The sequence below is a fragment of the Oryctolagus cuniculus genome, chromosome 1, assembly GCF_051225735.1.
Source record: "Oryctolagus cuniculus isolate XC-2025 breed Fujian yellow rabbit chromosome 1, ASM5122573v1, whole genome shotgun sequence".
In the NCBI taxonomy this organism is placed as follows: domain Eukaryota; kingdom Metazoa; phylum Chordata; class Mammalia; order Lagomorpha; family Leporidae; genus Oryctolagus; species Oryctolagus cuniculus.
In genome coordinates, this window is record NC_142867.1 from 8,816,788 (window position 1) to 8,828,081 (window position 11,294).

Here is an 11,294-nt window from a genome sequence, read left to right on the forward strand (position 1 = left end):
TTCAGCCTGGCCCATCATCAGCTGTTGTGGGCATTTTGGGTATAATATAGAAGATTTCTCTCTGCCTTTCACATAAAATATTTAGTTTAAAAAAATAAGGAGGGCTGGCGCCGCGGCTCACTAGGCTAATCCTCCACCTTGCAGTGCCGGCACACCGGGTTCTAGTCCCGGTCGGGGCGCCGGATTCTGTCCCGGTTGCCCCTCTTCCAGTCCAGCTCTCTGCTGTGGCCAGGGAGTGTAGTGGAGGATGGCCCAAGTGCTTGGGCCCTGCACCCCATGGGAGACCAGGAGAAGCACCTGGCTCCTGCCTTCGGATCAGCGCAGTGCGCCGGCCACGGCGGCCATTGGAGGGTGAACCAATGGCAAAGGAAGACCTTTCTCTCTCTCTCTCACTGTCCACTCTGCCTGTCAAAAAAAAAAAAAAAAAAAGAATAAAAAAGAAAAAAGAAACCTTGAGGGCAAAAATAACCCCAGTACATATACTGAGAGGCTGCTCTGTGCCAGGCATTGCATTTTACATCCTAAGTTAATCTCTTTACAAAAACGCTCAAGAAAGTTACCACCTCTTACAGAACAGACCGACTCAAAGAAGTTCCTCCTGCTACTGCTCATAAGTGAGCCTCTCTAAGGTAGCTTAGCCAGAGTTAAACAGCCACAGAAGGGCATCACCAGGGAGCAGGGTCCCTTCCCAATCTCAGGGGACAGGAGCCCCCAGGGTCCTCCACAGGCATCCACTGCTACCACATTCCCTAGGGCAGCTCCGACTTGGAGAGTGTCGCTGGTTATCCCGGGTAGTTCATGCAAACTTAGATCACACAGCCTGAGACAGCATGGAAAACGTGGCGGCTAAACCTATCCGGCTTCGGCCTCCCGGCGCGGCCAGCAGTCGTAGGACTCACCGCGCGGAGGGACGGGGTTTATTGGTTCCTTCAGTTCGTCACATTCCATCCCCGTGTCTCGGCCTCGGCCGGAGACGTGGACTTGCGAGCAATCAGGGCAGGAGTTAGGGGGAACGTGCGCACCCGGGGCTACTCCCCGGGGCCCGCGGAGTCCTGGGAGCGGCATCCCTGGCCTCCAGTCCCCGCTGGGCCCATGCAGGGGGAAAGGTCGCCTTGGACTCCCGCGCCCAAGCCAAGGTCTCCGCGCCCATGAAGACAGGTCCAGTCTCACGCTGACCTCCCGCCTCCGCTGACCATCCAGTTCTTCCTCCAGGCCACGTTCTCTTGCGTGGCCACAGACTCTCGCAGAGTGGCCATTACTAGCTGCTGGGTCCTGGCCGCCTCGTCCCTGCGCCGCGGGTCCTGCTCCGGCATCTCCTGAGAACAGGAAGGAGATTCGCAGTCCCAGCCCCCAGCCCGAGGTTCTGGGCCGCCCACTCCACCTCAGGACTCCCGGCTGCGCCTACCTTCAGCATCGCCTGCTTCCGCAGCTCTCCTGGGGTCACGAGCGCAAAGAGCGCGGAGCCCAGCCCAGCCCCGGCGCCCAGCGCTGCGACGACGACCAGCGCCTTCCGCAGCAGCACCATGGCTGGCCGCGCGACCAGCGAGGCGCCCTCGGGAGCCTCCCGCCGCCTAGAAAGGTGGCTACCGACGTCCCGTCACCTCCTGCGCAGCCTAGAGCGGCCCAGAGCGGAAACCATTGAGAAATGGCTGGCCTAGAGAGGGCCTGACCATAGAAACGTTTAGCCCAGAGCGCCCGCGTCTTCACAGATAACAGTTGAAGCGATTGCGTTTCAAGAAAAGGTGTTGGTGCGGAGGACTGAGTGCGTGGCGTTGTGGCTCCAGACCCAGAGTGGGCCGAGTGCGTGCCCTTGTTGTTGCTATAGGTTTTACAGTTGCCCAGTTTTCTGTCCTCCAAGATTTCTCCATCATCCGAGGGCTCAGCTGCACTCTGGTTTCCAGCAAAATTGAGCGTTTTCCTTTTTTAACAATTCAAAAATATATTTAAAAAAATTTTTTTGAAAGGCAGAGAGGGACACATCTTCCATTTTCTGGTTCACTTCCCAAATGCCCTTAGCAGCTCCTGCTAGACCAGGCCAAAACCAGGAACCAGGAACAGCATCCAGGTCTCCTACGTGGGTGGCCGAGGACTCAAGTACTTCAGCCATCACTGCTGTCTCCCAGGGTGTGCCCATTTGGGAAGCAGAGAAACTGGACTCTAACCAAACACTCTGATTTGGGATGCAGGTGTCCCAAATGGCTTTTCAGCCACTAGGCCAAACACCTGTCCCTACTTGAGCATTTTCAACATAGCACAAAATGTCAATCCAGATATTTGCACATATCAATTTACTGACCCAGAAACCAAGCCCTATACAGTGCCTTTGATGTAGATACTATCAGGCCCTAGTCTCCCACAGTCTCTTCCCTTGTCTTAAATTTTCTTCACAAAGCAACCTCTTACTAAAATCAGCTCACTGAACTGAGGGAATAGTGTCACTGGCCCCACTGCATCCTTCATAACAAGTATGAGGTCATTTATTGGCTCAATAAGTAACATTTTTAAAATATTTTCTTTATTTGCGAGGTAGAGTTACAGAGAGAGGGAGACAGAGAGAAAGGTCTTCCATGCATTAGTGCACTCTCCAAATGGCCTCAATAGCCAGAGCTGAGCCCATCCAAAGCCAAGAGCCAGGAGCTTCTTCTGGGTCTCCCACATGGGTCCATGGGCCCAAGCACTTGAGCCATCTTCCACTGCTTTCCCAAGCTATCACAGAGAACTGGATTGGAAGAGAACCAGCACCCATATGAGATGCGGGCACCTCAAGTGGAGGCTTAGCTTACTACGCCGCAGCGCTGGCCCCAATAGGTAACATTTTGATGTTCATTCCTGTTTTGGGGGACAAGTTACTTCCAGAGAAGTAACTACCACCTATAGCTCACTGAAGCCTAGTTTGCTTCATCAAACTTCCTGAAAGCTGTATCTATTTTTGGCCAATCAAGCTGCAGATCAAGCAAGGACCTGCACGTGAACTGAACACAAACTTCTCAAACCCAACTTCATGTTATAAGAACCTTTACCCTTAACCTCTCCAGGAACCTGGGCATTAAGTGATAGCTGTCTGGCTTCTTGCTCTATGCTTTGCAAATAAATACCTACTGTCTTCTTCTTTTTAAAGATCTTCCATCTGCTGGTTCACTCCCCAGGTGGGAGCTGGGTTGGTCCAAAGCCATGAGCCAAGAGCTTCTTCCAAGTCCCCCACCTGGGTGCAGGGGGCCCAAGCTTGTGGGCCATTTTCTGCTGCTTTCCCAGGTGCATTCGCAGGAAGCTGGTTCAGAAGTGGAGCAGCTGGGACTCAAACTGGCACCCACATGGGATGCCAGGGCCGCAGGTGGCAGGTTAACCCGCTGTGCCACAGCACTGGCCCCATACTTACTTTGTTCTACAACCCCAAGGTCAGGCAAGTAGACCCAGGTTTTGGGGGTTCTGAAACAATCCCTTTTAGTCACAACAACTCAAACAAAATGTGGGTTGAAGCCACCACATGTGATGCCCACATCCCATATGGGCACCGGTTTGAGTCCCGGCTGCTCCACTTCTAATCCAGCTCCCTGCCAATGTCCCTGGGAAAGTAGCAGATTTCCCAAGTACTTGGGTCCCTGCACCCATGTGGGAGACCCAGAAGCTCCAGGCTCCTCGCTTCAGCCTGGCCCAGCCCTGGTCATGGAGGCCATTTGGGGAGTGAACCAGCAGATGGAAGATTCTCCCTCTCCTTCTCTCTCTGTAATTCTGCCTTGCAAAAAAAATTTTTTTTAAATGGCCTCTAATAGTACCCATCTCATAATTGTAGGACAATTAAATCAATTTATAGGTGAAACATTTAAGGCAATTCCTGGAGAATAGTAAACACCATAAAAATATTAAATAAAATCCAGACAGATGTCCCAGACTGAGAAAAACCAGTAAACAGAGAAGTCAGGGAATTGTGAATTTGTTGTCAAAGCTCTTCACTCCCAGGCTTTAATCCAGATGCACTTGTTCTCTCCAACCTGTGCTGCCGTGCCCAGTGTCTCTGGGAGTAAGGAGCAATAAAGCTCCTGTCCCACCTCTTGGGCTTCTTCCCCGCCTGGAAAGCCCATAATCTCCTAGCTTGCCACCCTCCTGTCCTCAGAAGCGATTATGCAGTCAGGTTCCAAAGAAGATTAAAGGAGCAGTGTGTGGGTGCCCTGGGCAAGGGTACTCTACCCTGAGGACCCTCTTAAGAATTCAGCCAGCTTGCACTTTTACAGTCACCACCATGGCCCTTGTGCCAGGGAACAGCGAGGAGGATGGGCCTTGGCCTAGGGATAGTGCAGGTTCCTCCCGGTGCCCGGAAGGTCCCAGGCTGACCAGCTCTCTTTGGAAGGACACGGGAGCTATTGGCAGGGCTGAAGGTCCCCAGGATGTTCAGGCTGTCTCTCAAAAGCCACGCCTGCCCTCCATTGTCGTGGAAACGTCTGAGGTGAATGAGGACGGTGCAGGTCTCCAGTGGCCATGTGAGGACCTGCTGCTGCTCACTGATGGTGAGGAGGAAGCCGAGGCCTTCTTCCAGGACCAGAGTGAAGAGCCAGGTGAGAGGTGCCTGGGTGTTCTGGGCAGGGTCGGGAAGGAACACGGTGTCCCCTGCATGCAGCAGGACAAGGCATACAGCAGGCACTCAAAGTGAGGAAAGATGTGGGAGAGAAACATCAAGGCAGATGGTGAAGTTGAACATTGGAGAGAGCTGTGCTGTCATATGGGGTAACATTTTTAGATGTGTACCTTGAATATTTTTTAAAAATTAGTTTATTGTTGGGAAAAGATAATAAAATGACCTCAAACCCAACTACCCATAGTAAATATTCTTGATACCTCTTTTTCTTTGTCCAGTTCTGTGTACTGTTACAGAAGCTACCTATCTTATTTACTTTTTTTAATTATTTACTGTTAGGCAATGAGCTTAACACTTTCACTTCATATTCCGTAAACTCAACATGGGACTTTCCCTTCATGGATGAGGCTGTGGAATCAAGGTTCTCAATCATGATCACTTGTTTGTTTTCCCCCTCAAAGTATTTTTTGTTTGATTTTTAAAATTTTGAGAGGCAGAGAGACAAAGGAAGAAACCGAGGGCTCCCATTTCCTGGTTTGCTCCTCAAATGCTTGTACCAGCTGGGACTGGGGCAATCTGTCTCCCACATCAGTGGGAGGGATCATGTTTCATCACCATCCCTGCTGCCTTGGCAGGGAGCTGGACAAAGGCTGGGAGTCAGGAATCCAAGCTAGGCATTCCAACACGGGACAAGGGTATCCCTCCCAACCTGCATCTTAACTGGTAGGCCAAATATTCCACCTTCCTTTTTATAAGGAAAAAAACCACCTTACACAAATTAGTCCTGTAACCGTTTTAAATCTCACTTATCTATGAGGAGTATTTCACTGCAAATGGGCTCTGCTCTTTTCCTTCCTCCCCAGGCTGGACTTGGAGCCCACAGGACCCTAGGTCTCCCTCAAGAACATTTAACCCTGGAGTCATCTGGGGGCAAGAGCAGTTAGAACAAGATGCCTCTTGGACTCCTGAAGACTCTGAGTACCAGGAAGCCCCCAACCCCTGTGCTCACAGGGACCCAGCAACAGGTTCCTGTGTCTGTAGAAGCCCCTTTGTGGAGTACTCCCACCTCCTCCTCCCTCCTGTTAACTTTGCAGGTAAGTATTGTTGGCTTTCCCTCACCTAGCTTTGTTTATGAAGCCTTTGTACCCATTTTATCATAATCTTCCTTTTTCCACAGGTGAGGTTTAGTAAATTGTTGCTGGGATTTGGACTAAGTACGCTTTGGCATCCCATATGGGCTCCAGTTCCGATCCAGCTCTCTGCTGATGCACTTGGGAAAGCAGTGGATAATGGCTTAAGTGCTCGGGCCCCTACAACCACATGGGAGAAACAGTTTCTGGCTCTTGGCTTCAGCCTGGCCCAGCCCTGGCCTTGAGGAGTGAACAGGCCTTAAAAAAAAAAAAAAAAAAAACCTCTGCTTTTAGGAGCTCCTGTTAGCTCTAGTGGTGACCCCACTTGTACCTTCTCTTTCCAGCAGTCATCCAGTGCCTGCCACTGTGAAATGTCTCACCTATTACTGGATGTAATCTTTGAAAGGGAGAGAACTTCCATTTGCTGGTTCACTTCCTGAATACAGCTGTCAGGGCTGGACCAGGCTAGGCCAGAGCCAGGAACTACATCTCGGGTCTCCCGTGTGGGTAGCAGGGACCCAAGTACTTGAGTCACCATCTGCCGGCATCCCAGGATGTGCATTGGTGGGAAAGCAGCAGGGACCCACTAGGTACTCTATCCAATGTCCACTTGCAACTGTAGGCATTTCCCCATTCTGCAGATGGGTAAACCGAGGCACCAAATGTGGAGGCCAGTTCTCAAATCCTCATATTCCAGCCAACTCACCCTGCAAGGACAGAGCTCTATCTAACCGTTTCCTTGACCAACTGAAACGCCAGGGTCAAAACGCAAGTGTTTTTAATGAGCGCCTTGAACCAAGTACGCAAAGTAGGTAATGCCCCTGAAAGGGCCAAGCTCCTGCACAGTCACATTGCAACCGCGGGACCCTTGCTCCAGGCAGGGCAGCCGCACATCCGGGTCCTCATCTGAAAACTGAATCAGGGTCCCCTGCGGGCTCAGGACCCTCAAGCATTCTGAGAGCAGCCGGTAAGCGCCAGGCAGACCACCTCGGGCAACAGCATCCCAAGTGCCCTTGTCCAGCACTAGCTGGAAGGAGCCCGACGCAGCCACAGGACCCAGGTTCTGAGCATCAGCCTGCATGAAGTGCAGCCGGGAAGCGGGATGCCCAGGGCACAGCGGTGTTTGGCCTTGGCTCCCCTCCAGGAGGCTGTTCATGTGAGCCACGGCGACGGGAGAGAAGTCCACTCCCAGCACGTCCACAGGGTGTGGGGAGCTGGTGTAGAGGCCTGTACACAAGCCCGAGGTCCCACAGCCCACGTCCAGCACCCGCAGTGGACCGGCAGCCCGTGCCTCCTGCAGCAGCGGCAGTAGCAGTCCCTGGACTTGCTCATATCCAAAGAACCAGTCGAAGGTAGGGGCGCTGCCGGGACGCAGCTGGGCATGGAACCGATCCCAGAGGCAGCGGTCCGCCAGGCAGCTACCGGCCAGAGAGCCTGCGGACACAGGGAGCCTGGGTCACCTGGTGCGTGAGTTCCATTTGCAGCCTGCAGGCTCTTGGAGCCACCATTTCAGGGACCACACCGCGGGGCATGGCAGACCCACCTTGCCCTCCCCACCTCCATACCGGCCAAGGCGCGGGGCACGCATGTCACGAGTGACCGCACGTGGAGCATTCGGAAGGTCGGCAAATTCCCGCGCCGCGAGGGACGTATGCAGCCTCAGAGTTTAAAAAAAAAAAGAAAAAGAAAAAGGACGCGGACACGGACCTGCGGTACGAACAAACCTTTATTGGTTACCACGCAAAAGGGAACAGAGCGCGGGGTTTGACAGCTCCTGGTCCAAGGAAGGCGTCCGCAGACCTGAAACCAAAGCAGAAGGCGTGAGCACCCTCCGGGAGCAACCCGCAGGCCCTGGGCTCTGCCCTGCTCGATGAGCCGTGTCTCGGCGCTTGAGGATAGAACCGGCGGACGGGAAGCAGCCGGCACCGAAGACATGACGCCGAGGGGCCCGGAGCCCTCTTCCTCTGCCTCCGCACATAACGGGGAGCGGGATCGTACGCCCGGTCCCCGCCAAGAAAGGGAGGGTTCGAGACCCCACCCACGACCCTCGCCCGACCCCCACCCCCGAGGCGGGCGGCGGAGACAGGACTCACCCGCACAGCGCGCGCGGAAAGACCGGCGCCAGGGCCTAGCCTCCTTATATAGTCCAGGGCCCGCCCCCGAGCCGCGATTGGCCGGCGGGGGCTGGGGGCGGAGCCCTGCGGGGGCTGGGGGCGGAGCCCTGCGGAGCCGGCGTGCGGCGGAAGTGTGGCGGAGAGCGAGCGTCCGGGCTCAGCCATGGGGCCTCCGGGGGGCAAGATCAACAGGCCTCGAACGGTGACTGCGTGGGGTCGCTACTTTTTCCCTTCAGGCGTCGCGGGGCCCCCTTCTCTCGCTCGAGATGGGATCGAAGGGGCCGGGGCCTCCGGGGGCGGGGGTCCCGGGACGCGGCGCGCGGCGTCCCTCTGACTCGCATTTTCTCTGGCGCAGGAACTGAAGAAGAAGCTGTTCAAGCGCCGGCGGGTGTTGAACCGGGAGCGGCGACTGAAGCGTCGGGTGGTCGGGGCTGTGGTAGACGCGGGACTGATCACGCGGCACCACCTCAAGAAGCGGGCGTGAGCGCCAACCCCTTTCCCCGTGGCCCTCCCCGCCCACGCCGGAGCAGCCGGTACCCCCGGTTTGCTTTGCGCGCTCTGATCTGTGCTGGTCGATAGTTCGTTCCCAAACTCTGCTAGCCTGTCTATGCGTGTGGCTTACAGCCTCCTTTAGGGTCTCGGTGAAGCCACCGCTTGGATGCCTGCGTCCCACATTGGAGAGCTGTCGACTACCCCACTCCCTGAAGTAACAGTGTACATCCACTTAAACTTTTTTACCAGTAAACGTATGTTTGCATTCAGAAAACTGCACACAGAAGTGTGTACCAGTCAGTGAGTTTTCCCCAAAACAGAAGATTGTGCACGGAAGTTCCAAGGCTCCCTAATACTTAATCTCAAGATATGTATTGAGATTAAAGTCTAGGTGTTGGAGAGACTTAGCTCATGACTTTCTTAGATCCCAGATTTTTAAACAGTTGTGTGATTTGAATTTTCCCATAGCCATTCCCATTCCCGTTTGCGTGATGTAAACCAGTTCACGGCAACCAGGACTCTTTCTCCTCCTTAGGTCCAGCGCGCGGGCCAACATTACTCTGTCGGGGAAGAAACGCAGGAAACTCCTCCAGCAGATCCGGCTTGCCCAGAAGGAGAAGGCGACTATGGAAGGTGAGACTGGGGCACAGACGCAGGAGGAGGAGTGGGGTGGGTTTATTCTGGTTGTTTCATGCTTCCTTTTTCCTTCTGCTCAGTGGATGCCCCCTCAAAGCCAGCCAGGACCAGTGAACCACAGCCCAAACGGCAAAAGAAGACAAAAGCCCCCCAGGATGTAGAAATGGAGGACCTTGAAGGTGGCAGCTGAAGGTCTTACCTCCTCCATCAGAAGTCTCAACCGGAGCCGGAAGGACTCAGAGGACTTTGGAGAAAGCATTTCCCCCTTTTCATTCTTCCCAGATTCCTCTTCCTTAGTGGCCCACTGACCTCCCCTGGAGGGATGTGTCAGCAGAGAAGAAGGGCCCCTAGCAGTCAATTCCTTTTGTAATAAAGCCCTTAAACTCTTGACTGAGACGTGTGTGATCGCAGTGGGCCGTGAAAAGAGGTCTGTGAGTGTGCAAACACAACAGATAGTCTGGAGGGAGGAGCCCCAAAACTTGCTCAAGCCAAGGCAACCAGGAGCCAACCTCTGCAGTGGCCCAGTCTCCCTAGTGAGTGGCCCTGCAGCTTTGCATTTTCAGACAGAAATAGAGGGATATGTAGGGATAGCAGAGGCAGTAAGGGTCCTGGTAACCAGTGCCGCCATTGCTCCTGTGTGACCAGAATAGGCTAATCATCTCACATTTTGTTTGTCTTTGCTCCTTTTGTTGTGTTACGTTTTCTTTCTCTCTCTCTTTTTTTTTTTTAAGATTTAAAAAATTGGTGCTGGCATTGTGGAGTAGCAGGTAAAGAGGCTGCCTAGGACGCTGACATCCTAAATGGGTGCAGGTTCATGTCCCAGCAGCTCCACTGCCCATCCAGCTCCCTGCCAGTGGTCTGGGGAGAGCAGTGGAAGATGGCCTAAGTATTTGGGCTGCTGCAACCCATGTGGGAGACCTGGATAAAACCTGGCCCAGCACTGGCCTTTGCAGCCATCTGGGGAGTGAACCAGCAGGTGGATGATCTCTGTCCCTCTTTCTAACTCTGCCTTTCAAAATAAATCTTTAAAATGGTTTTTTTTATGTATTTATTTTTTTGAGAGAGAGAGCTCCCATCTGCCAGTTCACTCCCCAAATGCCACAGCAGCTAGGGTTGGGCCAGCCCAAGCCAGCAGCCTGGAACTCCATCTGGGTCTTCCACGTGGGTAGGAGGGCAGCCATCTGCTGCTGTCCTGGTTACATCAGCAGAAAGCTGGATTGCAAGTGTAGCAGCCTAGGTTTGAACCAGGACTCATATAGGATGCCGGCATCACAGGCAGTGTTTAAAGTCACTCTGGCATAACACTGGCCCCTTGAAAACCAATTTTTTTTTCTTAATGTTTAAAATTTCTGTGGGAAGCCAAGGCTGAGATCCTTAAAATGAAAAGCTCCTTTGCTGAAGTACTTAAGAGGGAAGGGTCTCTGTAATTCAGCGATCCCTGGAAGAGGGAGGGCTTGGGCTCAGCATTCACCTTCCCTCAACATTTTTTTTTTTTTTTGAGATTTTTAAAAATTTATTTGAAAGGCATAGTTACAGAGGGAAGGAGGAAAACAGAAAGATCTTCCAACTGCTCGTTCACTCCCCAGATGGTTGCAATGGCTAGGGCTAGGCCAAGCTGGAACCAGGAGCCAGGACTTTCTTCCGGGTCTCTCACATGAGTGCAGGGACCCAAGGACTTGGGGCCATCTTCTGCTGCTTTCCCAGGCACATTTACCAGGAGCTGGACTGGAAGGGAAGTAGCTGGGTTTCAAACTGGTGCCCATATGGGATGCTGGCATCACAGGCGCCAGCTTTGCCCACTACAGCAACTTATATTTTCCCTCAACTTTATATTTAGGACAATTTTAAACCTTTAGTAAGGATAAGAGATTAGTGCAATGATCCCATGACCATGCTCTCTGTTTAGATTCAAATTTAAATAGTTAACATTTTGCTCTACTTGTTTTACTCTCCCTGCATACTCATGTGTATGTGTGTATCCATTATCCTTAAATGAAATCATTTGAGCCGGCGCCGCAGCTCACTAGGCTAATCCTCTGCCTGCGGTGCCGGCAAACTGAGTTCTAGTCCCGGTCAGGATGCTGGATTCTGTCCCGGTTGCCCCTCTTCCAGGCCAGCTCTCTGCTATGGCCAGGGAGTGCAGTGGAGGATGGCCCAAGTCCTTGGGCCCTGCACCCAATGGGAGACCAGAATAAGCACCTGGCTCCTGCCTTCTATCAGCACGGTGCACTAGCCGCAGCGCACCGGCCGCAGCGGCCATTGGAGGGTGAACCAATGGCAAAGGAAGACCTTTCTCTCTGTCTCTCTCTCTCACTGTCCATTCTGCCTGTCAAAAAAAAAAAATCATTTGAA

At 53.2% G+C, this 11,294-nt stretch overlaps 3 protein-coding genes and 1 non-coding gene across 5 annotated transcripts; 1 reads left to right on the plus strand and 3 right to left on the minus strand.

Annotated features, from left to right (window-relative positions):
- Window positions 1-902: 902 nt before the first annotated feature.
- Window positions 903-1,529, minus strand: UQCC3 (ubiquinol-cytochrome c reductase complex assembly factor 3). The gene is made up of 2 exons (XM_002721003.6): window positions 1,406-1,529; window positions 903-1,316 (listed from the first exon to the last, which is right to left on the minus strand). Exons 1-2 carry the CDS (start codon window positions 1,523-1,525, stop codon window positions 1,167-1,169), a joined length of 270 nt encoding a protein of 89 aa, XP_002721049.1. The 5' UTR covers window positions 1,526-1,529; the 3' UTR covers window positions 903-1,166.
- Window positions 1,530-6,461: 4,932 nt separating this feature from the next.
- On the minus strand, window positions 6,462-7,979 carry CSKMT (citrate synthase lysine methyltransferase). Of its 2 annotated transcripts, none has more exons than XM_051833066.1 (3): window positions 7,794-7,979; window positions 7,425-7,500; window positions 6,462-7,134 (listed from the first exon to the last, which is right to left on the minus strand). In XM_051833066.1, the coding sequence occupies exons 1-3, from the start codon at window positions 7,977-7,979 to the stop codon at window positions 6,479-6,481; spliced, it is 918 nt and encodes a 305-aa protein (XP_051689026.1). In that variant the 3' UTR covers window positions 6,462-6,478. The 2 variants fall into 2 exon arrangements, with proteins under 2 accessions (XP_051689026.1, XP_089182438.1); XM_089326312.1 differs by having other exon boundaries at window positions 7,266-7,500; window positions 7,794-7,859.
- LOC127487485 (small nucleolar RNA SNORA57) lies at window positions 7,576-7,724 on the minus strand. Its single transcript, XR_007914330.1, has one exon. It is a non-coding gene; the product is annotated as a small nucleolar RNA SNORA57 (small nucleolar RNA).
- C1H11orf98 (chromosome 1 C11orf98 homolog) lies at window positions 7,935-9,332 on the plus strand. The gene is made up of 4 exons (XM_002721004.6): window positions 7,935-8,016; window positions 8,170-8,294; window positions 8,842-8,939; window positions 9,023-9,332. The coding sequence occupies exons 1-4, from the start codon at window positions 7,978-7,980 to the stop codon at window positions 9,130-9,132; spliced, it is 372 nt and encodes a 123-aa protein (XP_002721050.1). The 5' UTR covers window positions 7,935-7,977; the 3' UTR covers window positions 9,133-9,332.
- The last annotated feature ends 1,962 nt before the right edge of the window (window positions 9,333-11,294 follow it).

Coding starts and splice junctions, on each gene's coding strand:
- C1H11orf98 (XM_002721004.6), top strand. CDS start 7,978: ATGGGGCCTCCGGGGGGCAAGATCAACAGGCCTCGAACG. Junction 8,295..8,841: donor CACCACCTCAAGAAGCGGGC/GTGAGCGCCAAC, acceptor TCTCCTCCTTAG/GTCCAGCGCGCGGGCCAACA. Junction 8,940..9,022: donor GGAGAAGGCGACTATGGAAG/GTGAGACTGGGG, acceptor CCTTCTGCTCAG/TGGATGCCCCCTCAAAGCCA.
- UQCC3 (XM_002721003.6), bottom strand. CDS start 1,525: ATGGTGCTGCTGCGGAAGGCGCTGGTCGTCGTCGCAGCGCTGGGCGCC. Junction 1,317..1,405: donor GGAAGCAGGCGATGCTGAAG/GTAGGCGCAGCC, acceptor TCCTGTTCTCAG/GAGATGCCGGAGCAGGACCC.
- CSKMT (XM_051833066.1), bottom strand. CDS start 7,979: ATGGCTGAGCCCGGACGCTCGCTCTCCGCCACACTTCCGCCGCACGCC. Junction 7,501..7,793: donor TTTCCGCGCGCGCTGTGCGG/GTGAGTCCTGTC, acceptor CTTTGGTTTCAG/GTCTGCGGACGCCTTCCTTG. Junction 7,135..7,424: donor TTGCGTGGTAACCAATAAAG/GTTTGTTCGTAC, acceptor CTGTGTCCGCAG/GCTCTCTGGCCGGTAGCTGC.